The sequence below is a fragment of the Mesoplodon mirus genome (assembly GCF_964341445.2).
Source record: "Mesoplodon mirus genome assembly, chromosome: 7".
Lineage (NCBI taxonomy): Eukaryota > Metazoa > Chordata > Mammalia > Artiodactyla > Ziphiidae > Mesoplodon > Mesoplodon mirus.
Genome location: NC_138983.1, coordinates 136,661,461 through 136,687,578, shown reverse-complemented (window position 1 = coordinate 136,687,578; position 26,118 = coordinate 136,661,461). Strand labels below are relative to the sequence as shown.

Sequence of the window (26,118 nt, the reverse complement as noted above, 5' to 3'; positions counted from 1 at the left end):
AACACTGCCAAGCCCTGAATGTAATGTGGAAAAGCGCACACGGAAATCACATCCCACAAACTCATGAGCTCAGGGTTTGTCCCAGAACTGCTGCTTCAGAAGATGCAGGGCATCAGCTCTTCTACCTGCTTCTCAGAACTGATGTGGATAAAACAGAGAAGCAAGCATTTCCCAGCATACAAGCCCACCACAGGGGACGTGTGGGATTTTAGGTGGTACCCAGACCTAGCAAAAAATTCCCTTTTCAATTTTTTTTCCAACCTTTCCAAGTAAGTCTAGGAGAAAGTTGCCCTCTGGTGCTCTGTCGCTCTGGCACTTATAACTCCTTGAAGGAAAAAAAGCATCCCTGAAACTACGCAGGCAACAGTAGCTAGCTGGAATGTTTTAACACTGTTCGCTTTGATCCAATATATTTTTCTAGTTACCTTGTTCTAATGGTAAATGATACTAGCTTTCTACTTACAGTATTGATATAAAGTTTCCTTCTTCAAAATAAAAAAACTTAAAAAGCTAGTTCACGGCAAAGAAAAAGCAGCAGAACATGATGTTTACAGGAAGTGCTCCTCGGCAGAGTCTGGGACAGATAAGCACTCAGAGGATAATTCCATCATCATGGAGATAGCGGGGGGGGGGGGGGGGGGCGGCGGAACGGACACTAGCTTCGCCCAGAAGGCAGACCAGCTTGCACCCTCACACCTCACCTGTCCTAACCCGGTTAGCGCAACAACCTGGGGAGGTGGCGCCCCTTTGCTTCAACCACGAGCCCCAAGTTAGCTGATGCCTGACAGCACGAAGATAAGGGAGCCCGAGGTTTACCCTGTCCATCCGGTTTCGGTGCCGGATTTCCAGCTGCTCCTTGGCCTTCTGGAAGCGCGCGTGCTCATTGTCATCTGCAGAGGTCTCGAAATACACGTCGACATCATTGGTTGGCAGTGGAGTTGGGGGAACTGAAACAAAGTGACCAGAGGGTTCTCTCCAGGGGTCAGCCCCACGCTGAAGTCGCACGATGCTCAGGGAACAAAGCCTGGCTGGGCCTGCACACGGGACCGGCGTGTCCAGCACCGCACTCAAGGGCAGGGTGCGCCCATCTGCTGGGACTCCACTCCATCTTCCTTACCCAATATCCAGCCACCAGGCCTGTCCGCACTCCCCCCGTACCTTCAGGACCAGTGAGGCATCTATTTAGGACTTCAGGGGCAGAAAAGGAAACCACTTCTATACCTTCCCTCAGTTCTTGAAACCTTAAAACCTAAACAAGAACTACCCTATTGAGAGCATCTGACCAGAGACAGGGCTGAAGTCAGACGTGCAAAGGCACTGCAGGGCTCAGGTCTCCTCTTTTTCTCTGGCTATTTTTATGTCACAACTCACTTTGGGCAACTGATTCAACTGAATGTTCTTTGCACACAGACTGGGCAGAGAAAGTCCAAACGCTTCAGCTCCAGCTGCTTAGTTTTCAGTTCCACTGGAGGTCTTTCAGCCCCAGCCCCACAGCAGGGGCAATGTATTGGACAAGGGCTTACCATGAATGGGAAGATGCTTTGGGCTTTTCTATCCATGGCACTCACTGGCCCCACCAGGCCACCACCCAGGGAACAAACACTCCGCACTAGTCTAAGTTCCTGAGTTCCAACCAGCCCCAGGCAGACGTGCATCTGCACAAAGGAGCTTATCCTAACCCAGGAAGGGTTGAGATGACAGGTCTACCTCTTAAGAAATACCTGTGGAAACTCTCATTACCCCAACTCACTGGGGACACTTCCCAGGCCAAGGAGGAATGTCAGGCAACCTGCTCACACAGCTTGCTCCATCGGGACACACTTGAGAGCCAAGGCCAAGTTCAACGAATTTTAATTCAAAAACAAATTCTCCCCGTTTCCAGAACTGCATAATTTTAACACAACATGAGACCAGCTGTGTAACTGATGAGTGTGACCACAAGTAAGTCAGCCACTCCGCAGTCCTTACATCGGGGTGTCTTCATTCACCCTCTTTTACTGAGTTTTAACCCTAGAAACTATAGCTTAAGTCTTGTCAAGAACATCTGTCTCCTACATTTATTTAAATAGGATCTCAACAGCCAATTTTCAGACTATAACTAAATCAGAATATGTACAGCTAGCTTCAGAAACCACATTCTCCACAATACCCAAAAGCTCAGCCAGGAGAATTTTGAAGCACTGAAGCCCACTGGTTCCAACAAACACGTCGTCATTGGCAGCACATGTCTGCAGCTTAAAGGCTTACGTGTTGGAGACAGAGCCTTTGGTTCATATCCCCGGGCCGGATGAAGGTAATACAAGCGCAAGCTGCCTCCGCCCCACCCCCCCCCACCCCCCCGCAAGAACACGAGGGCAAAGGGGCAGCAGGTCTGGAGGTTTGGTTCTGAAGACACAATGGGCTCGAACCTCGAACCACATCCCTCTGTGTGCAAGCCACCAGCTCAGGAAGCCAGAAATGCGCAGGCCTCAGTCCCCTTCAAGGAGAGAAGCAAACTTGCCCACAGGAGCAGTGACGCTTCTAGGCTCCGAAGGCCTCCAGCCGGGCCCCAGGCACATGACCTGTCAGGAAGCATGATCTTGCAGGCTTCGCAACTGTTCACGCTCCAGCAATCTGCCAGTACCCAGTGTCTTACGACACTGTCCACCTGATCCTCTGGGTAAAGACTGCACCTCCATATTCAGAGAGATCTTTAACGACCCAGATTCCTCAGGCTTTGACCCCAAACAGCGTTTTGTTGCCCCTTAGTTTAAGAAGTTTTACAAAGCAGGAAGTATCACAATAATTTCTGTCTCCATCTTTCCTAAATAAAAAAGTTTCTGCCACCAACGTTCCCTAAGGGCTCATTTGTTTTCTCATCTTTTCAATCATTTCAAATAAAAAGTTCACAAAGCAGCAGCTGGAGTGGAAGCACTAAAAGTAAACCATATCATATTAGGATTTAAAAAGTCTTTTGGTTGGGGAAGGAAAGAGGGAACAAGATGGTATATGAACGAAAAACCGTCAGAAGCTACAGCCAAAAATCTTTAGAGCAAATACCAGGAATGGCAGCACAGCTCATTATTCTAATGAATTCCAGAATCAGGATGAAGAAGGGTCTGCCTAGCCAGAGGGTTTTCCTACACACGGGTCAGAAGTGCTCCAGACGAGAAAGAGGGTCTTAAACAGGAAACGGGGGAACCATGAAGAAAGGCAACCTACCGACATCGAAGTAAACCTGACTCAACTGAACGCTGAATTTCTTTGTGACCAAAGAACACGTAAACTAAAACTCCTGAAGCTCGGCCTGATCCAGTGCTGCCAGAATACTGGGGAAACGGAGTCACTACCACTTGGCTGCAGAGCACGCTCCCTGGAGTGCATATAGCAGATGTTCAATGTTCTCGGCTCCCTGAAGTGTCCTTATTGTCACCTCTTTGGAGAGCGGGTGACCCCCTTAGCTAGTGTGCATCATGGGGGCTCGGCACAGGGTCGCTCAAGACAAGACTGAGAAATAAAAGCCTGGACACAAGATGTGCAGAACTCACGACCCGTCTGCTTGTCCTTCGTGCGTTTCAGCCTCGACCGAGGAGGGCAGGGCCGCCTTCCCAACCCAACCAACACGGAGGCTCCGGAGGAGCAAGGGCAGGCCCCGGGCTCTCCCCTGTGGCAGGGAGGGAGCGCCACCTCCTCCGCCATCACTGCTGCCATTATCACCGCTGTCACCACCTCCATCACCTCTATCACCTCCACCATCACCATCATCACCTCCACCACCTCCACCATCACCTCCACCACCATCACCTCCACCACCACCATCACCTCCACCTCCTCCACCATCACCTCCATCACCATCATCTCCACCACCATCACCTCCTCCACCATCATCACCTCCACCACCACCATCACCATCACCTCCTCCACCTCCACCATCACCATCACCTCCTCCTCCACCACCATCACCTCCACCACCACCTCCACCTCCACGGGCCCACGGCGAGCACAGGACACGGAAAACTGAGCTGACAACTGCCGACAGGAAAGCAAAGCTAGATCTAGAAAGCACAGAGAGAAGAGCAGACGACCAACAGCGAACACCGAGTGGGCAGGGAGCACCACACAGACGCGGTCACGAGGACACCGGGGGACAGAACGCTGGACGGGATGGAGCTGCACAGCCAGGGCGGCGGGACTTACTCATCACTTTACACACAGCCATACAATACTCCTCAGACTCAAAATTGTTCCTGTTGCCGCCGCAGCCGCCATATATAAAGCGCACGCACTTCCCCTTGGAGAGGTCGAAGTACCACCGGGGCATCACGGCCCGGCAGGGCCCCGTCAGCGCCTCCTGGGAGCAGACAGCTGTGTGGAAACGGTCAGAATGTCAGCAGGCTCCGGGCAGCAGCTCCAGAGGTTCACAAAGCTACAGGCCAGCAAGGGGAGAAGGACCAGGCGACGCTTAACGTCAGTGAAGGCCAAGATGGGGCAGCACCTGGCGCCCAGGCCAACGAAGTTGCCAACTCCTGCCAGCCAACCCTGAGGGTGTGGTCGTTTTCCTTCCTGATGCAAGAGAGACCCTTAGGCCCTGAGAATATGGACTGGTGCTTTCTGCACTGTCCAGAGTCTAGAGCGGGGCAGGGCTGACACGGAGGAGCCTCACGCTTCTAATCTGTGAAGTGGGGACAGCTGCCTGGCTTGGCCATCTCGGGGGTGTCAAGGGCAGAAGGAGACAGTGCAGGTGCAGAGGCTGTTTCAGTGGCGGTAACCATCGTAAACACTACTTAGGCCCCTGGAAAGGACGAGTGTACGTTTTATGCTCTCCAGGGTGAATCACAAACTTCTAGACTCATTAAGTCACCTGCTCCTGGTTGAACCCTGAATAATTCTTCAGATCTTAATTGGTTTCGAATATACTATCAGCAGGAGGCTGCACATAAAATGGTCTAGAACTGTCGCAACTTTTTTTTTTTTTTAATGGTGAAATGAAAACTCTGCTGGCCCTGATCCCTTACCAGTAGGTCATCAAATTCCACCCTCCCAGCTGCAAACCTCTTTCTGATGGACAAACAGCGCAGCCTACAGATGGGAACACACTCAGGAAAGGAACCAAGGCAGTGACTTCCACTCCGCAAGGTCGGGGCTTTAGCAGTTACTGAGGAAGGGGATCCCCCTCAGGAGAGAACATTTCCGGCTGAATGTGGAAGAATCCTGCCCGAGGGCAGACCACAGTGGTCTCTCTGATTCTCTAGTTAAGTCCTTACAATGCAAAGCTTAGTTTCCTGATTAAAATCTGTCAACTGCCAGACCCTGCAGTGCCCAGAGCTGACCTCACCTTCGGGGCATGAAGCCACCCTCCTGTGACTTACCTGTGAGGAAAGCAGTCTCTAGGCAAATTAAAGAATATTAACAAATTCTAAGTAAATAACTGCCAGGTGGATTTTACAGCCGCGGCGGCTCTCCGTGGGGTTACCTCTGACGCCGTGCGAGACCTCCTTCTCTGCAGCGGTCCCATCGCTGCTGGGCTCGGTCGGGCTCTCCTCGTTGCGGTCATCTCCCTTGAAGGTGTTGTAGTAGTAATTGCGATCTTCCACCACTTCCTCCTCATCCTCGTCCACAGCTGCTTCTGTGAAGTCTTCCAAATCTGCTTCGGTAGGAAATTCACTAAAGGTCACAATAAAAAAGGAAGGTTAATACCAGTTGCTATGCACAGAGCACAACAATGAGTCCCTTCCCTGTTCTGAAACACAAAGACAGAGGCAGGAAATAAGCTCAGCCCATGGCGAGCTGTGCCGCTAAAGCCCTCAGCCCGGCCACCTCGGCAGAAGGGGACCGCCAGGCAGCAGGGACTGGGCTAACCTGCAGAAAGGCACGTGGCCGGGATGACACGCAGCTGAAGGCCACTGGCGTGCCTGGGCTCAGCCACGGCCCAAGTGAGATGTGCTGGCCCAGCTCTGGCAGGAACGGGCAATGCCCGCTTCACCCGGAAGCCAGGGACCGGCAGCCAGGGCCATCCGCAGGCTCCGGACAGGAGGTTACCTTTTATAAATATCGTAGTCCTCCTCTTCATCCTCCTCTTCATCCTCCTCTTCATCCTCCTCTTCATCCTCCTCCTCCTCCTCTTCTTTTGACACAGCAGATTCAACAATCTTTGTCTGAGGGCAGCACACATACTCGGTGCCGTGGAACTGGTCCACCCCACAGGGGAGCAGCATGCCATAGCTGTACAAGGTCATTCCCTGAGTCAGGCAGGCCTGAGGGAAACCCACAGACCAACATCAGAACACAGCAAGTGTGGTCAAAGACCCCCGATCCCTAGCTTTATCCAAAAGAAACCCTTACCAAATCACAACGTTACCCTTTCTCACGGACACATAAATTTTTGGCCAAAAAGTTGCGACCCTGCTATTTTAAGAGTTACAAATTTTGCTTAATTTGCAATGGGGAAACATCATCTGGGCTAAAACCAATGAAAGCCCAAAGTTGGAATAAAATTAAGGAAAGAAGGTTTCTTTTAGTAATTATCGACTCTGGTTAATGGTGGTCAATGGTAACATACACTCCTAATTGGTGAGGAATTCAGAATTACTTCAGAACTAGACAAAAGAAAGGCAACTGGCTGGAAAACCAACTTAACTCAGAGGACAAGCTAAGAAAGGGTCATTCTCCCCACGGGCAGAATGAAATGATATCTAAGCCTGTCAGCATGCTTGTCCAGACACAGATTTTCTAAAACTGGCTATTCCCACACACGCCTTAGGGTTTGGGCGGCCTTGCTGGGGGCCCTGCCGGCAGAATCCTTACTTAATGACCTTTTTCATGTCCTTGACTTCAGGGGCTGAACTGTTAATACTGTACTTCCTTACAAAAATATCTGTTCTTCTCCCAAATAGTTTTAATTTAAAAGATACAAGTAATTGTAAACTTTGATGAGATAAAGAGAGAGAAAATTAATTTAAAATTATGGTAAGGTGTCGAGAAAAAATACCACTTTCCTAAAAAACAACCCTCGACTTTTTCCATCCACTCCTTTACCTCTCTGACCACAGTGTGCCAGTGCGGGTGATTCTCGCACACTTCCATCCGCTCCTTGTGGAAAAACTGGCACTTCTCTGGAACTAGCAGAACATCACTTACAAACTCGCCCACTGGAAAAGAGAAGCTTTGTCAGAAGCAAATCTGATCATGATTCAAGGTGGAAACAACCCTGACTGCAGGTTACCGTGACGGTCACACAGACACGTGCAGACAGGAGCAGTCTCTAATGCATATAAGCTGATGTGCACCTCATCTTCCAAAGCCAACTGGACGTTTCAGCTCCAGGCCAGCAGCCACAAGAGCTCAACACTCTGTTACAACCGCAAAGCCCAGGACCTCCTCACTCCTTCCTGACCTCAATCCCTTAACTTCTGGTGCAGGGCTACAGCACCCTACGGGAGAAACGGGAAGACAACTCCCATGCGTGACCTCAAACACACACAGCTACTCCCCACCACCTCTGGCTTCACATGGACAACATTCCTAGCCTCTTACTTCTATTTCTGCCCACATCAGTTCTAATAACAAAACGCCCAGGAAACTAAGACTGGGTGTTCTCCTAAAGAACAGGTGAATCTTACTTTAGCCCTTTGTGGACCTACAGATACCTAGCTCTAAGACAAACCACCACTGCGATAACTGATCCAGGTACAAATCATCAGTGGAGGGTTAATTATGAAGGGGAAGACGTGTCTTTGCAGTGGGAAGGGCTGGCGGACACTACTTTAACTGGGCGAGCAATAACGGACAAGCTGACTTCAGTGATGCTCTGAGAACAGATCACCTACACAGTCTTTCTGCCAAAATATGTCATTTGACTCTAATCATACAAAACAATATGACAAACTCAAATTCAGAGACAGTGCTAAACAAATGACCTAGACTCTTAAAAGACAGAATTGTCATAAACTATTCAGGGGCCTCCCTGTGATCCAGTGGTTAAGACTCTTGCGCTTCCAGTGCAGGGGGCGCGGGTTCAATCCCTGGTCAGGGATCTAAGATCCTGCACGCCGCCAAAAAATAAAGTGGTATCAAATAAATAAAAGACTCAAAGGAAAAAGCTGAGGAACTGCCTAGATTAAATATAATGTATGATCCTTTTTATTTTATTTGTTTCTTTTTGCGGTACGCGGGCCGCTCACTGCTGTGGCCTCTCCCGTTGCGGAGCACAGGCTCCGGACGCGCAGGCTCAGCGGCCATGGCTCACGGGCCCAGCCGCTCCGCGGCATATGGGATCTTCCCAGACCGGGGCACGAACCCGTGTCCCCTGCATCGGCAGGCGGACTCTCAACCACTGCGCCACCAGGGAGGCCCTCCTTTTTAAAAGGAAGCTGTAAAGGACATTATTTGAACATTTAGGACAATTGTCCCATGTGTGATCGCTGTATCACAGTCATACAGGAGAATGCCCTTGCTCTTAAGAAAAACAAGCTGAAAACTACTTGGAGGTGAACTATCTTAATGTCCCAACTCACTTTCAAATGGCCTAACAATGAAAAATAAGTAAGACACACACAGTGAGATGGATAAGGCAAAACTGGGAAACCTAGGTAACAGGTATAGAGTATTCACTACTGCATTTTTTATAGGTCTGAAACCTTTCAAAAATAAAAAGCTGGGGGAAAAATACACATAGCTGCTTAGAAAATAGAGTCCTTATCTCTTAGAAATACATGCTGAAGTATTTACAGGAAAAAAAACCGGAATCTGTGATTTGTTTCCAAATAACGAGGGGTAGGTCTGATTGGCCACAGATGGTGAGTGGCTCATGAACTGTTCGTTACACAGCATGTGAGGGTTAATGCGATTATCTTCTCTGTGTTTGGATATGTTTGTAACTTCCATAATAAAAAGCTAAAAATGTAATCACTGGCTCATCACCCAGAGAACCTGGTTCAATAGGTCTAATTTGGGACTCAGTGATCTGCACTGAACAAGCATCCCAGGCGCTTCTGATGCATCACCAACATGCTCTACCAAGGGTCCGAGTGCAAGAAAACCAAGGTGGTACTTAGCTCAGGAGAGACGCAATAGGTAGGGGAGGGAAAAGGAAACAGGCAGGCTAACCTCTGAGGTTTAAAAAAAAAAAAGAAAAAGGAAAAGTCTAATAAGAAAGTAATCTGGCCTAAGAAAGGTCTTAGGGGGAATTCCCTGGCAGTCCAGTGGTTAGGACTCGGGGCTTTCACTGCCGGGGCCTGGGTTCAATCCCTGGTCGGGGAACTAAGATCCCTCAAGCCAAGTGGCACGGTGGCCAAAAAAAAAAAAAAAAAAAGGTCTTAAGACTTGAACTAGCGGGAAGTCTATATGCAGACCCACTCCCCAGCCTCATCACAGCTCAGGCCTCGGTCTCTGGGCCTGAGAAGTCTGTCCTTCCGCTGCCCATGTGGAGGCAAAGGGCAGTCCCTGATCTGCTGTGAGGGGGAGATGTGCTCCCGCCATCACAGGCAGCCACCACACATCAAAACAGCCTTCCGCAGGGCAGTGAGGTTTCACTCTGCCATTAGCACAGGGGCTTTGGGGACCAGATAGCTCAATTTGACACTAATGCAGGAGCACAATGGTTAGTTAGACACGGTGCTGCCCTCGAGGGCCCCAAAGGCTCTGGGGAGATAGAAACAAGCTTTACTCATCAACCAGGCTTAAAATCGAAGCTTAAAAAGCAAAGCCCAGGGGTAAACTAGGATTCGCCTCCAACAGGAGAAGCACCCCGATACTCAGTCTAACTAGAAATCACTGAAATTCTGACAGCCAACCACCAGCTCACACCGTTGATGGTGACTGTATGGACTAAGCAATCTTTATATATATATATTTTGTGTTTTTGTTTTGTCTGCACCTCCTGGCTTAAGGGATCTCAGTTCCCCAACCAGGGATTGAACCCGGGCCTCGGCAGTGAAAGCCCATCATCTTAACCACTAGGCCACCAGGGAACTCCCTACGTTTGTTAATTTATGACCAAAAAAGCAACAAAAGAGTACACTTAAGAGGCAGTGTGTACAGGGCTAAGTGCCAGTGTTTAATCTCGGCACCACTGCTACCAGCAGAGAGGTCTTGGGCGAGTTACTCAAACTTTCTGGGCCTCAGTTTCTTTATCTTGCTGCTGTGAGGCCAGATGTAATATGTACAACACGGGAAAAGCTTAGAGCAGAAGCTGGTACACAGTAAGCACGAAGAATTATTTAAGTATTAACTCTAATTACGGATGTTAATGCTGTTAGTTTCAAGTCCCAAGTAACTAGTTTTATACTTAACTATACAACCACAGTTATCAAGAAATCTACAGTTAGGCAACAATTCATATCCTTTAATTTGTAAAACCTCAATTTTATATGTACAACGGCAACATCAGAGAAAAAGTTTAGACAGCAATTTCACTACTATATATATTCTATAGAAACAATAGCCAAACTGGGTTTTAAAAATATAGTGGAGTACGACATATCATTTCATCTTAGTTAAAAATGCATTAACTAAATCTGCTTATATTACACCTTAGATAAACCCTAAAATGATATAAAGTAAAAAAGCAAGTTATAAAAGGTCAAGTGCAGTATGACACCATTAATGTCAGTTTTAAAACACAAAAACAAATTGTTTATAGATACATTCGTATGTAGCAAAAGTATAAAAACAGGCATGGGAATGATACACTCTGACAGTGGGGTAGCAGTGACCTCCAAGGGTAGGGAGGGAGGGAGGGAAGAGATGTAAGGATGGGACTCTGGGACAGTTAATCCCTTAATTAAAACATAAGATGGAGATTAAGCAAATATGGCAAGCCCGCACGCAGCAGCAACAAAGATCCAACGCAGCCCCCCCCCCAAAAAAAAAGCAAATATGGCAAAACGGGGAAGAACTTAAATCAGGACAGTGAGTACATGAGTGACCATCATATTATGTTTTATCTTTTCAGTATGCTTGAAATATCTCAAAATGAAATTAAGTTTAAAATTTTTTAAATTTTAATGCAAGAAATTTAATAATTAACTCCATGCTAAACTGTAAGATTAAACGCCATCCATCTTCTGCTATGGAATCATGATTAATTGATCTGTCTGACCTCTGAAAACCAGAAAAGAACTAACGCCACTGATTTAAAACAGAATAGCACTCCTTGATTCAACAATTCCAATTCTAAAACCGTACTCTTAGGAAGTAATTAAGAAAGTGAACAAAGATATTCATTACAGAATTGTTAATATCAAAAAGCCGGAACCAGGGCTTCCCTGGTGGCACAGTGGTTAAGAATCCATCTGCCAATGCAGTGGACATGGATTCGAGCCCTGGCCCAGGAAGATCCCACATGCCGCGGAGCAACTAAGCCCGTGCGCTACAACTACTGAGCCTGCGCTCTAGAGCCCGCGAACCACAACTACTGAAGCCTGTGCGTCTAGAGCCCATGCTCCGCAACAAGAGAAGCCACCACAATGAGAAGCCCACTCGCCACAACTAGAGAAAGGCTGCTTGCAGCAACGAAGACTCAACACAGCCAAAAATAAAATAAATAAATTTATTTTAAAAAAAACAAAACCAAAAACGGAACCAACCTAAATGTTCCTCAATAGGGAATTAGTTAAATAATGGTACTTGATGGAATACCATGGGGTTGTAAGAAACATGGTTAAATATCTGTATATAACACGGAAACATTTCCATTTCCATGACGGTTTAACAATTTTAACAATCATTAAACAAATAAACAAAGGAATAAACACACCCGATATCCCTAACCTCTCCTTAAGCCTGGTTAACTCCTTAAGGCTAAATTTGTCTAAAAAGACAGACTCAAAAGATGTATGCATCCCTAAGAGTGGTACATAATAGATGTTCAATAAATGTTAACTTTTTTAAAAAGCACTAAACAGGAAAGCATATTTAGCATGATCCAATTTCGGAAAAAAAAAAAAAAGCATTTAAAAGCACACACATTTCCATGTGTATCCAAAGAAAAAAAGTCTTGTCTATACACCAAAATGTTAATATGGTTAATGGAGCGCAGAAACTGGAAAGGATTGTTTTTGCTTTCCTTCTTCCCAATTTCTTTTATTTAAAACAAAAACAAAAACTTTTTAAACACGTAAATTAAAAGAGGAACACATTTCAATCCCAGCATCAGTTCTGTCATTTCACTGCTACTTTTTGCCTTTGATACAAATAATTATCAGAAACTTCTAGGAAAAAGACTGACATAAGCAAATCAGTATTACTCTGTTTTACAGAAAAACACTGAAGATGGTTTGGTCTCACTTTAAAAGTTTATCTAAGGTTGTTACAATTCTCAATTTAACCTGTTGGAGTACAATAGACAGTGCCCACAATTCCCTAAGTCACTGGAAACCTATATTGTTTTTGCTATTCAAGGCAATAAGTTGGTCAATGAACATGGCAATTTAGCAAAATCTAAACTATAGGCTTTCATTTAAGCTGCATTTATGATTTATCTTCAGTCTCCACTCATTCCCTGTGATACTATTTTTCTTTCATACCACCTCCCACCAGCAGGGCCATGGCAGCCATCAGGTCCTTAGAGCTTTTTCAGAGTTGATAAAATTCCTTTCAAAGTAACAAAGGCTGCTCACCCACTTGGGGAAGCCCCTCGATACCAACACTCATATGTATAAATAAACCTACTGCAAAAGTACTCTGCGGTTGGGACTTCCCTGGCGGTCCAGTGGTTAGGACTCTGTGCTCTCACTGCCGAGGGCCCAGGTTCCATCCATGGTCAGGGAAATAAAATCCCACAAGCCACACAGTGCAGCCAAAAAAAAAAGTACTCTCTGGTTGCAAACAGGAAGACCATGTCATATACGGGGCCCTTGGAAGCTGTAAGCAGCAGGGAGAAAGCCTGCTGTAATGAGAGAAAACCAAGAAAATTAACCTGACCATACAATGTGAGTTTTTGAGAGGTCTGGTAGCCACCCTTAGCAGATGTCTTGGAGGTAAACAGGGCTCTGAAAAGTTAAAGAGCCTGAACAATCGTCATGAACAGAAACATACACCTTGCACAAGGGTCCACAGTGGGAACAGGGTGAACTGCTGACGGGCTGTCAGGAATTCAAAGGCAGAAGACGACTTGCGGACAGACACCTGCAGTGGACAAGTAAGCTCCAAGCTCACTCTGGACCCCGCCTCAAAGCTTCTGAGAACAAGACCCTTCCTGGCAGTCTTCACCACAGTAATACTCCCATCCAAATCTCCTTCCAGAAATCACCAACAACAGAAACAGTCATGGGCTCACAAAGCTCTCTTCTTTTGATGCAGGAGCCAGTCTATATATAAATGTCAGAGACGACTAACTCCTTCCCCCCAAATACCAGCAGCTTTGCTTCTTCACAGTTCACCAACTCTATCCCACTCAGATCATCCTAATTATTTAGATAAAATCTTATGGATAACAGGCAATTCGTAATAACGTAAGATATAAGATTCATTTTGAGAGGCAAGGTTGAAGTATAACTTCTCACCAAATATACTGAATATCAGTGAAAAGAGTCACACTGGTGGGTGGTCAAGCACGCTCTCAAAATAGGGCAGAACTGAGTGACGGGTGCACAGATGTCTACAGACAGCGAGACACCAGGCCTGATGCCAACACTACCCGTTACCTAAATTCATTCTCAAACAGCCTTCAAGAGTGCTAATCAAGACATGTCCTTCCCCTAAAGCTAGCAAAACAAATGGCAAACAAAAAACAGTGTCTGAGAACATCCATAACACCCCTGGAACAACCAAACCAATTAATATGGGTACCCGACCAATTAGATATAGCCTGTTTTCCCACCTCCTTGCCCTTTGGCCTGCCTGTGCTTTGGGTTTGCTGGGCAGTAATATCTTAAAGGGAGTTTCAGGGCTGAAGCTAATCACACTATGACCATCTCTTTACTGCAACACGTGGTATTCACCTTAACACGTATAAAAGGACTCACTGTGGTTATTTCTGGTGAATAAAATATATAGCATGCTTGCTTTTTACTGGATTAATTTTTAGTAGTTTGTATGTTAAAAGAATTGTGTATGGTTGTGTAACTCAGTGAATATACTATAAACCATTCAACAGTACGCTTTAAAATGGATGAATTATAGTATGTGAAATATATCTCAACAAATCTGTTTTTAAAAAGCAGAGAGACTGATTATTTACAGGGAATATTGAGCAAATAAGTAAATATACTGAGGATAATGGAATTGGAGGTATCAATATGAGCTCACTGCTTTTAATATCCACACGTATAGAAATATAGATTTATATGTGCATGAATATGTGTCTATAAATGTATTTCATAGGTCTGTCTGCTGAGTGGGCCTAGAAGCAATAACAGCATAATAGCAGTAGGCACACCTAATACCCAGATTTTGGTTTCTAAGTACCATTCCCCACTAAATCAAACCATTTCTTCTTGGAGAAATGGCTGACTCCAGGGGTAGGGTAGGGAACACAGGATGAGCCTGGAGCATCTTTTTGTACCAGAAAGTAAGGAAGCTTTCAAAGAATAATAGGGACATAGCAAAAAGACACAGGAGTCAGCATGAAGGGGGTCCCACTGGACAAATCTGGACAGTGAGTCCATAATGAAATGAATAAATGAATGCAGACACCATCTTAGCCAGGTGATAAAAGTTATCACCGGTCATGAAACAAAGAGACATCATGCAATTCCTAAGATGATTCAGAGAGAAGAACACTTCGTGACAGTGCCCTCAAAAACACACAAATCAAAAGGATCCTAAGACAGACCCAAATTGCATTCTACAAAGTCACTGGCCTGTACTCTAAAAACCAAAGTTAAGAAAGACAAGGAAAGACTACAGAGAGAACTAAATGCAACGTTGAAACAATGAATTAGATCCTGGTGTTGTTGGAACAACAGGTGAAACTTGAACAGGGTCTGTAGATTAGATGTTATATCAATGATAATTTCCTGATTTTGACGGCTGTACTATAGTTATATAGCAGAATGTCCTTGTTTATAAAAAAATATACACGGAAGTATTAAGGGATAAAAGGATACCATGCCTGCAACTTAAATGATTTAAAAAAACACAAAACCTGCGGGGAGATACAAGTGGTAAGATTAATTTTACCATATTAGTCAAATGTTAACAGTTGGAAAATCTGAAATCTGAGGAAAGGATTTAATGGAAGCTCTTTGTACTATTTTTGCAACCATTCTGTAAACTTGAAATTATTTTAAAACTGTTTTTTTTTTTTTTCCTATTTTTGGCCATGCCGCATGGCATGCAGGATCTTAGTTTCCTGACCAGGGATCGAACCCACGCCCACTGCAATGGAAGCACGGCAACTTAGCCACCAGACCGCCAGGCAAGTCCCGTATTATTTTTAAGTTAAAAAGGCAAAAGTAACCCTGAAAGACTAGAACCAAAAGGCTTTCTAAGGAGCCTATGGTAAAAAGAAAGTGGTGCTGATAATTAACCAGTGCCTGGGGACTCTAAAGGGGTGGGGACGGGGACAGAGAGACATTACAATCTTCTGCTTCTCAAATGATGACAAGGAATTGGCAGTACTTTTTTCCTAACCTCCCGTAAACTCCAGTCACCTGGTCCCCTACTAGCTTAGGCTCAGGCAACTGTTTTATTTATTTAAAAATACCAACAGGTAGCTCTCCTTCCTGGTAAAGAAGTTGTCCAAATGGATGCTGCTGTAAACACAATAACTGTCTGAATTTAGTAACACTGAAGACTGTATTATGCATTATTCAGTGACCACAATGCAAAGAAGGTATTGAATGGTTTATGGTCAAATTGTTTTATGCATCTAGTTAAGGACAATAGCATGCATCGTCTGGTTCTCTGGCACTGAAAAACTCCAACTGTAACATTTAGAAAAGAACATGTTCGCTGTGCAACAGCTATGGTAGTGGTCTTGTAGTCAACAGACAGCATCCTAGTTCCAGGCACCGTCTTGACTGCGGGGACAGAGAAGACTAAAGCCGTGTCCTTCCTCCCAAGGTGCTCAGAGTGTAGCTGGAGAAAGACACATCAACAGACCGGCATCGTGCAGGGTAATGGGGCACCGGCGGCAACAAAGAGGAGCTGAGAAACCCGGACGTCAAGACAGAAATTAGAGCAGCAGGAAAGGCTTCCTTTAAAGGAGGTGTCCCTGAGATGAGTGTGAAAAGGAGAACTCGCCAAGCAAAGTGAGTACATAAAGTCACTCCAGTGGGAGCTGGACTGCACATGGCAGGAGCCACGAGGTGGACGTGCTGTGGTGGGAGCATGGAGCAGGGGTGGGGAGGACGGGGCAGGGGCGGGGAGGACGGAGAAGGGGCGGGGAGGGCGGAGCAGGGGCCAGGAGGACGGAGAAGGGGAGGGGAGCAGGGGCGGGGAGGACGGGGCGGGGGCAGGGAGCACAGAGCAGAGCTAAGCAAGGGCCACACCATGCAGTTTCCAAACTGTGCTAAGGGCGCTTACACCTGGTCTTTTAGGTGAAGAAGAGCTACTGAAGGGTTTTATGTGCAGGACAGACAGTTCAGTCTTCACTTTGGATCAGGGAGGGCAATGGACTGAACAGAACTGAGAAACGTGCAGAAGCGGTTCTCACAGACCAGGCAGGAAATGATAAAAGACTGAGCTAGAGCAGGGGACTCGGACGGACCAGCCAGAGGTTCCCAAAGTTTCCCCAGTCACAGTACTCTGGGTGTCCCAGGGATTTTTTCACAGCACCCCCCAGGCCAAAAGGGTGCTGAAAAATTAAGTAGTCAGGGCGACAACTTAGTAAAAAGCACCTGTGTCTGACACCTTGTGCCTGCTGGGCACTGCACAACTTCTCCCGCACGGCAGTAAACTCAGCACCATCACCCCCATTTCTTCAGCAATTCCGGTGCAATGCTGGCTTTTCCTCACAGAAACCACTAAGAAGCAGCCCCACAAAGACATGAGGTCATCGAAAGGAACGGGATGAGCTGATGCTGAAACTGTGAACGCCTCCAGCTAGTTCACAATGTCTGACATTGCTTTCCTTGAAAATCAAAAATATCCCCAGTGCCCTGGGGTGCCTTTGTGCACAGTTTGGGAACCATGGTTATAAGCCATACTTAAGAGGTAAAAATCAGGCTGCCTTGAGAACTGGCTGGGTGTGGGGAGATACAGGTCTCTCAGATCTCCAGCTCAGAGTCCTGGGTGGGTAGTGGAGCCAACAAGTGACAAAGAACATGCAGGATGGGGAAGACCAGGCCACAAAGCCCCTGGTAATGACAGTGCAAAAGGAAGAAAATGATTGCTAGGTACTATCTTTCATGTACAAATATTCAAGGGTACTCCGTTAAGTTTGAGAATTTTACAGAGAATGAATGAAACCGCATACTCAGAGGTTTCTTACAGCCAAAGGGAATGAAAGAACATCTTTAAACCACACCACACAAAACCATTCACAAGCCTCACACTACGGCATGGGGCTCAGTTTTAAGTAAATGGTGCTAAGCACACACCTGTTCTCCTTTCCCCGTACTCAATACTTCTAAAACAAAGTAACTGCTATGGTAAATACTGTTATTCAGCCGCTGCCTCTTCCTGTTACTGTGCTACCTGTGAGAATGAGAAAGCAATGCGTTCCATGTTAGGAAAGGGTTTTTGTTGTTGTTTTTAAATAAATTTAGTTATTTATTTATTTTTGGCTGCATGGGGTCTTCGTTGCTGCACGCGGGCTTTCTCTAGTTGCGGCGAGCGGGGGCTACTCTTCATTGTGGTGTGCAGGCTTCTCATTGCAGTGGCTTCCCTTGTTGCGGAGCACAGGCTCTAGGCCCGCGGGCTTCAGTAGCTGTGGCTCGCGGGCTCTAGAGCGCAGGCTCAGTGGTTGTGGCGCACGGGCTTAGTTGCTCCGTGGCATGTGGGATCTTCCCAGACCAGGGCTCGAACCCGTGTCCCCTGCATTGGCAGGCGGATTCTTAACCACTGCACCACCAGGGAAGTCCCAGAAGGGTTTTAATGAAGGAGGGAGGGGAACAGGTTAAGTTAATGGTTAAAATTAAACACATCCGCAGAACTAGCCAGGCTACGTTAGTGCTCTATCTATGTCAGTCCTATCACGGATCATCTAAGATTGATCGTTTTGCCCTTTTAAGTTTCTACGACCAAATCTGTTCCTGAGTCAGCCAGGCAACAGACACGCAAACGTAACTCAGATGTGTCAATGATCACTAAAAGAGCATCTGGAGCAGCGACTCTACTTCTGGATAATAAAATGTTATGGCTGCACTTGAGTTAGGTCTGACTGCTAACAGAAACACACAGAGTCATAAACACCCTTATCAGCTGACCCTTCGGTAAGGTAGGTGGCACAGGGCCTGGCCGACACATCCCTGACTGTCTACAGGCAGCTACGACTCACTTCCTCAGCTTCTGAAAACTGCCACAGGTTTGGTCTGGCTAACAAAACAGGATTTCGGTGCTTGCAAAATGTGTGTAGGGCAAAGTAAGGGGAACAAAAGACCACCCCTCGGCTGCTTCGGTACTACTGATACCAGGACTATCAACAGTAATTTCAAACTCTCAGTGTGAACGAAGCTGGACCACTCTGAGGGCAGCACGCTCACTCAGGGGTGTGGAAAAGGCTCATCCTGAAAAAACAGAGGACGCCCATGATGGGAGAGGTGGAGTTAGTGACCATCAAAGACAAGTCACTTATCGACACCAGAAAGCCGTGAGTATTCAAAAGAGACAGTCCCCCAATAAATTCCTGCAGCCCTTGGCTTCTTAACAGATGACGACATCTCACTGTGAGCCAGGAGAAGATGAAATGTAAAACTGGGGACCCCGCATTCCTGAGAAGTGACCCAGAGGTGCTCCAGGACGCTCACCGAGACACTTGAAGGGGATCACGATGTGAGTCTTGCACTGCTTCTTGTCTCTCCGGCACCAGTTGTCCACGCTGACTGGCTGGTTTGCCTCCATCACATTTGTGATCTGTAGTTCTGGATACATCTGCAAGGGAAGAGGAAACACACACAGTAAACTGGCTTTGTCCATAAAAGATGAACACTCGCTGGTGAGCCAGGACGAGTGTCTGTGTGCTCAGCTTCCCCATCGTCCTACGTAAATCTCAAGTCCCCTCTGCTGCCTGGTTCCAACGGAACTAATCAAGCAGAGAGATACTGTAACTGTTAGCTTTCTTTTGACAGGTAGATTCTGGACCACTTCTAACACATTCTCTTTGAAAAAAGACCTACACAAGCAGCAAGCGTTCAGCCCCAAACAAGTCTATTAGGTATCAAGTCCACTTGTAGGGTCTGTGTAAATAGCTGAGTTCAAGAACTAAAACATTTAAGAGGCAAGTCTACGGAAGTGTGTGTTAATGAAATTATAGAATAATATTCCAACCCTGACCCCAAAGGCTAGTTCTGGTAAGAAATGAAAACATTTCATATCCTTTTCTACGTCAAGCGTTGACCCAAAACGTCTGTTGAATCAGACATGAGATGATCCCTTATGATACTGGTGGCTTCTACCAGCAAGTGCAAAACACAAGCACACACGTGACACTGGGCTTGTTTCACAACTTCCCATAACACGTGGGAAGCCAAGGGAACCAGGCTGCACTTCTAAGGCCCTGCCAAGCTTCTGCGGTATTCCATCCAGAAAGGACGGGGGCTCCCAGCACACCCAGGCCAAGTGCACACTTGGAACAAAAGCCTGCCGCCCCCATCGTTACCAGCTTGGTCTTAGGTCAGAACGGCAGGACAGAGCGCCTATTTCTAAAGTAAACAGGTTCAAACGTGACCCAGAAACGTTTACGTTTCTGGCAGCATGCTTACCTCCTGACAGTACTGGAGAACTTCTTCTTTTGTTCCGAAGCAGCTCTGAGTGCCTGTTGGGTCAGGTTCCCATTTCCCAGTCTGGATGTTCACGTGCATGTTTAGCTTTCCACAAAACATTGCAATCTGAGGCTCAGCAACAGCAAACCCTGTTCCGGCGTTGGCTGCGAGGGCCTGTTGAAGGGAAAATAAATTCCAGGTTCGCTCCCAGGGGGCTGGCACGGAGGGAGAGTCACTCAGCGGTCTGCGACAGTAGAACCGACCTTTTAAAACATCTTCATTACTTACTATTCTTTCTTCATAAACAAAGCCTTTTCCCAGGAACTAAGCCGGAATAAAACACGACCTTTGGACATACATAATCAGAGAGAAATGTGCGTGGGAACTGTGACCACCACTCCCCATCTAGATACTTCTGACTTGGGAACCCATGATCCATCTGCAGTCCCCTCTAATACAAGCAAACCCACTTTCCGTTCCTTAATACACCAAAGCACAAAAGTATAGAACGGCGAGAGTTCCAGCAAGTTTACTCAATTCACTTACATGGCAAAATTTTATTGAGCAACTACTATTTTTGCACAGCAACGTGCCAAATGCTCAGGACACAAGGCTGAGCAAAAGGTTACGGCCCCTGCCCTCTTGGGGCTTATGGTCTACCGCAGGAGTCAATTCTCACACAAAAAGATTCCCAGATGTCTTACGAAGAAAAAGAACACAGAGCTGAAGGAGCATACAAAACAAAAAGGGAATGTGACTTAGGCTTGGGTAGGAGGTGATGGGGAAGCTTCCTGGACTGTGACCCTGGAGTAGCTTTGGCCATCCCCGTTGGGGGAGAATGTAGACTGTGAGTCTGTGGAGGGTCTAAGGGAAGGGTGGGTGGCACACATGGTCAAGACTGGATGGTCTATAGACCAAGAAAGGATGGAGTGCTGAGGGTTCAAAGTACAGAGTTAATATTTTTCAAATGCAGCTCTGATGTTCTCTGTAAGCAGGGGGATGGCTCAGGGAGCTGGAGAGATGACAGTACTTGGGTAAGGCAGCGCCGGCAGACAGCACTGCAGGCAAGACTGGGTGACGATGGCTGGGGGGTGACCAAGAGGCAGCATGGCTTGCATAACTCAATGAGCAACGGCGTCGTGCATGGAAAGAGAACACTAAAAGGGATTTCATGAACAATTTTATCTCCTGTTAGGAAAAAAATCAACTATTAGTAGCCATCAATAGCTCACAAATTACAGGTGAGAAAAAACATTTACATATGATGACAGTAAGGCTCTTACAAAGTCTCGTGCACCAGAAAAAACACAGGCATCCCTGCATCTAAAGATATACCAATATTGATGGCTACATTCACAATAAAGTTCTGTGGTCTCTCCTAATGGGTAAGTTCTTTCAAAACAAAAATTAAACATCTTTTTAAAATGTTAAAACTTGAGGGGTCGGGTTAGACTATCTGGCCTATTATGATCTTTACAAAAAGAGCAAAGAGCATTAGTATTAAATGGTTTTCCTATTAACAAGAAAAAGTAGATTTGACTTTTTTTTGCCGTACCCTGCAGCTTGTAGGATCTTAGTTCCCCGACCGGGGATCAAACCCACGCCTCTGGCAGTGAAAGCACAGAGTCCTAACCACTGGACCGCCAGGGAATTCCCTGACTTTTAAAATATATGGAAACTGTGTGCTTTCCAGGCAAGTCTCCTGTATTTGTGCTGATGGACTGGTTACACAGACACGAATGGGCCTTCCAATGAGGAGCCTACGTTTGATTCTAAAATACATCCCGATCTTCTTCTAGGGCAAATTTACCACCTACATGTTTTGCTTAGAAGCTTATTAAAATTAGCCTGCTTTCCCATAGCGTGAGAGAAGGAAGCATGAACACTTGCTGGATAGCTGGGAGAAAGCTAATCTGGATCTAAAATGTCGCCAAGATCAATCAGGGTTGAAAAACACCTCAGTTAAATCCAACAAGGAGAACAGTCAGCAACGTTATTAAGTAGAACAGACTGTCACCCCACTGTGATGAATAATCATCTATTAAAACAGAATACACAGATCCTGTGCGTCCACAATAACTGCATGTGAAGCTACAGACTGGTGTGAAGTCCTGTCTCCCCCAAAGAAAGAAAAAACATTTAAAGGTATCTGTGGAAAGAAGGTATAGGTAGTACCTTAATGGCGTTTAATTCAAACAGATCATTAAAAGGTATGAAGATGCACACGACAAAGGCACTTAATTCTCACACTGAGCTGGAGATGTGCACGAAATTGCCTCTTCTACTGGCCATTCTTCTTCTGGGAGGCATATCTAAGGATTAAGGCTAGAAACTTGGGTTATGATACGGAGGGAAATGGGCACACAGTACACAAGTGGTACATACGGAGACAAAGGCAAGCAAACTCCAGGGATGCTCTGTGCTCCGAAACCAGTGTTCCAGCAAATTCCTTCCTTCCTACTCTTCAAAAGCTCAGACAGAGACGAACAAAGAAAATCCAGGAAGACATGATAAATATGTAAGCAAGAAAGCCAAATCTACAGGTTAGAAGGAAAGTATTTCCCAAACCTGCTATAAATGAACTACCACAGTTAAACGCGAAAGACGCTGAGCAATCCTTTCTAAATTCTCTCTATGGTCTGGTATATTTTAACATTAAATAGGATGTCAGGGTGGTATCTAATCTTTCGGAAGTACAGGGGCGGGGGAGGGGGGCATTTGTCTCTTTAATTCCAAAGATGAATAAAGGTAAGAAACAGCATCCGTCAATTACATGAGCTCACCCAGGCCACAGCCGGGGCCACGGCCAAAACTGTGCAAGCAGTCGCTCATCCCATTGAAGATGACAGTCCATGTGTGGCTCGCCGTGGCTGCTGGCTGAAAGGCCACCAGAGTTCCAACTGTACGAATGCTCAGTTTACGGGTCAACCACTGAGGTCAATACATCGGTGGGTAAGTGCATTTGATCTTTGTGCGGAGATGGTCAACAGTGCCTTCCCTAAAGAGGATCTAAAATACCAGAGGTTAAAGCAGCAGGAAGAGGCAGCTTGGCAGCCACAGCTCCTCCCATGTTACCACCAAGGGAAAGGAGGGTAACTGGAATCAGTCCAGACAGCTCATACACTGCCGTGATTCATTTTTGAGTTCACAAAGATTAATCCTTGTGGTCATCAGAGACTCTCAAGAAGGTATCATCTGGAATATAAAAAGCCTCTGCGGACCACGTCTAGGGATCAACTAATCAAACATACCCCAACCTCACCTAGAGTATAACAGGATCGCTTTTTCCTGTATTATTTAATGTACTCTCCATTTTCTGAGGCGCACACTGTGCCTTGACCCATTACATCAACGTATAAATCAATCTGTTTCCTAACCTAACATGTTACAAATGGGATTTCGTTGCCAAGTCAGCACTTCTGATATCCCGTGAACCTGAAATCCTCTACCAAAGAAAATTAACGCCCCACGCTTGGGCACTGCGGCCAGCCCTTGATCTATGCACACTGCAGCATTTTTAAGGCTTTGAAAACAAATTGCATCAACTGCTTTCCTAGCCCAGCACTTCCATTTTACTTAATAATTCATTCTTATGAAGAAATTCCATTTGATTAATTTGACTCAGCTACTCAAGGATGCGAATTCAACTTGGTAAAAAGTGCTTCTAGTAACTTGGTTGAAAACTGAAATGGCTTTAAAGCAATAAATAAATAGAAACAAACATAAATCTGAATGTAACTTCAAACAGGGCCTTTAATCATCACCTCAAGAGAAGCAACTCCTGGGCCCACCTCAGCCCCACCTCCCTTCACAAAGCCTCCCAATCCAAAGCAAAGAGGTAATCCATTACTTCCTTCCTCACTAAAGCTACTGCCCCAGATTCCAATGTGGCTCCGGGCTCTGTGAAAATGCCTGCCATGGAGGGAGCATCCTCCAAAGAGGAGGGCTTTATTCTGTTCCTGAGGGAGTCTGTTTCCTGAGACAGGAAGTGCTCCTGTGGTCCATGTACCCCTGAGAAGCAAGGCAGCACAGCTCCAGCCCCCGTACGTGTAGCACCTACGCACCACCGGCTCAGGAGTGACATCAAGACACAGACTCTTACTCAAAGACCCTCCTATCTATCTATCTATTTATTTATGCCATACGCGGGCCTCTCACTGCTGTGGCCTCTCCCGCCGCGGAGCACAGGCTCCGGACACACAGGCTCAGTGGCCATGGCTCACGGGCCCAGCCGCTCCGCGGCATGTGGGATCTTCCCGAACCGGGGCACGAACACGTGTCCCCCGCATCGGCAGGCGGACTCTCAACCACTGCGCCACCAGGGAAGCCCCGACCCTCCTTTTTTAAATGAAGAAGCCAGTGAAATGACAATCTATTCCAGTGAAATGACAATCTATTCATGGATGTGAAGATCCTGTATTCATTTGTTTGTTTAAGTTCTGAATGGTACTTCATGATTCCTAAATTAAAATGACTTAGGTCTGTGCCCACAAACCTGCACCTAAGATTTACTTAATCAAACAAAGTTTAAAAAATCCATAGTTTCAAGGTTATCGCCCCAATATATTAACTACAAAAGGGAAGCCAAATTACTTCACAGTGGAGACACTGCCGTCAACCTCACCAGCCATCATTCGTGTAAGAGGACAGATGAGGAAAGACACACCGAGGGACTGTCTCAGACTGGAGGCTATGGAGAAAAAACAGATGCAACCTGGGAGCCCAGACAGGATCCTGCAACAGGAAAAGGACACTGGTGGGAAAACTGGAGCAGTATCTGAATAAGGCCTGTGCATCAGTTAACACTGCTGTACCGATGTCAACCTCCCAGTTTTGATCACTGCATGAGGGTTGTGTCAGATGTTAATACTAAGAGAGGCGCAGTCTAAGGATACAGGGGAACTCCCTCTACTATTTTTGCAACTTTTTAAAAACTCTAAAATTAGTTGAAAATAAAACAGTTTTGATTTTTTTAAATCCTGTTCATCGCTTGCCTGAGTTTCGACTGTGACTACATGGTTTCCATCTGCAAAGAGAAGACACGCTCTTTGGTAGGGCAACGAGCAAGTATGATCAGAGCGGGCCCAATACCTGAAAAACGTAACTACTGATTCTGAACATACCCTAATGTAGTAAAACCCCACGCGTATATATATTACATTTGATTTATCTCCAATGGGAGGACTATTACAGTTCTGCCCAGAACCTCACGTATGAGAAACTCCACTTCCGTTACTGTCCAAAGGGTGACTGTAGTTTGAAGTCCCTAGTGCATCTTCCTCAGCAGTACAGAGCGAAGCTTTCAATTTAAAAAAGCTCCAAGGACTTCCCTGGTGGCACAGTGGTTAAGAATCCGCCTGCCGATGCAGGGGACACGGGTTTGAGCCCTGGTCCGGGAAGATCCCACATGCCGCGGGGCAACTAAGCCCACGCACCACACCTACTGAGCCTGCGCTCTAGAGCCCATGAGCCACAACTATTGAGTCCATGCACCGCAACTACTGAAGCTTGTGTGCTCTAGGGGGCTCGTGAGCTGCAACTACTGAGCCCGCATGCTGCATCTACTGAAGCCCGCGCACCTAGAGCCCATGCTCCGCAACCAAAGAAGCCACCGCGATGAGAAGCCCGCACACTGCCACGAAGAGTAGCCCCCGCTCGCCGCAACTAGAGAAATCCCGCGCGCAGCAACGAAGACCCATTGCAGCCAAAAAAAAAAAAAAAAAAAAAAAGCTCCAAGCTTCAAACATTTCAACACACTATTTAATAAAATATCAGGATTCTTGTTAAGCATTTTCCAGCTTGAACAGCAAACTGAGAAACCTGTTCTTAAAAGTGACAGTTTATGTTGCGCCAACTGAAAATCCTCGGCTTTTTTTTTGTTATTAACATTTGAACTTAATTCTAATTAGAAGCTTGTGAATTAGGGTGAGGCAGAAAAACTCTGAATGTAAAAGGCCATTATTCTTCCAGCCATTATTCTTCCACTGATGTATGCCAGCTGTTAGGTATCATTTTCATAGGCAGTAATTTATACAAATAATCCCTGCTTTTATTAGAGCTGCAAATATTAAAGTATAAATGATGTATCATTTCCAAGACTGAAAATGGTTTAGAGTGTCTCCAAGGCTTTTTATAGGAACGTGGTAATTTGTCCATCTGGATTACACTGGTAAGGATCCAAGCACCAAGATTTAAGAGAGGTCTGTCTTTCTGTACATGTCTCTAAGATGAGAGCTAAGAGTCTTTTACAAAGGAAGTTACTGAAATACATAAAACACTTTCAAGTAAAAAAAAAAAAAAAAAAAGACAGAACAGTGTTTATGGATCTAAAATT

The 26,118-nt window shown here is 46.1% G+C and overlaps 1 protein-coding gene across 7 annotated transcripts in view; it reads right to left on the bottom strand.

The window, feature by feature from the left end:
• APLP2 (amyloid beta precursor like protein 2) overlaps positions 1-26,118 on the bottom strand; it is a 70,200-nt gene that overhangs the window by 15,614 nt on the left and 28,468 nt on the right. For 5 of the 7 annotated variants that reach the window (XM_082626510.1, XM_082626511.1, XM_082626512.1 and 2 more), the window contains exons 2-8: positions 19,785-19,958; positions 18,831-18,954; positions 7,015-7,127; positions 6,019-6,233; positions 5,453-5,643; positions 4,177-4,344; positions 817-947 (exon numbers count right to left, since the gene is read on the bottom strand). In XM_082626510.1, coding sequence (XP_082482636.1) covers positions 817-947; positions 4,177-4,344; positions 5,453-5,643; positions 6,019-6,233; positions 7,015-7,127; positions 18,831-18,954; positions 19,785-19,958 — 1,116 coding nt within the window. The remainder of the gene's footprint in view (positions 1-816; positions 948-4,176; positions 4,345-5,452; positions 5,644-6,018; positions 6,234-7,014; positions 7,128-18,830; positions 18,955-19,784; positions 19,959-26,118) is intronic. The other 2 variants (XM_082626514.1, XM_082626515.1) reach the window with 1 other exon arrangement.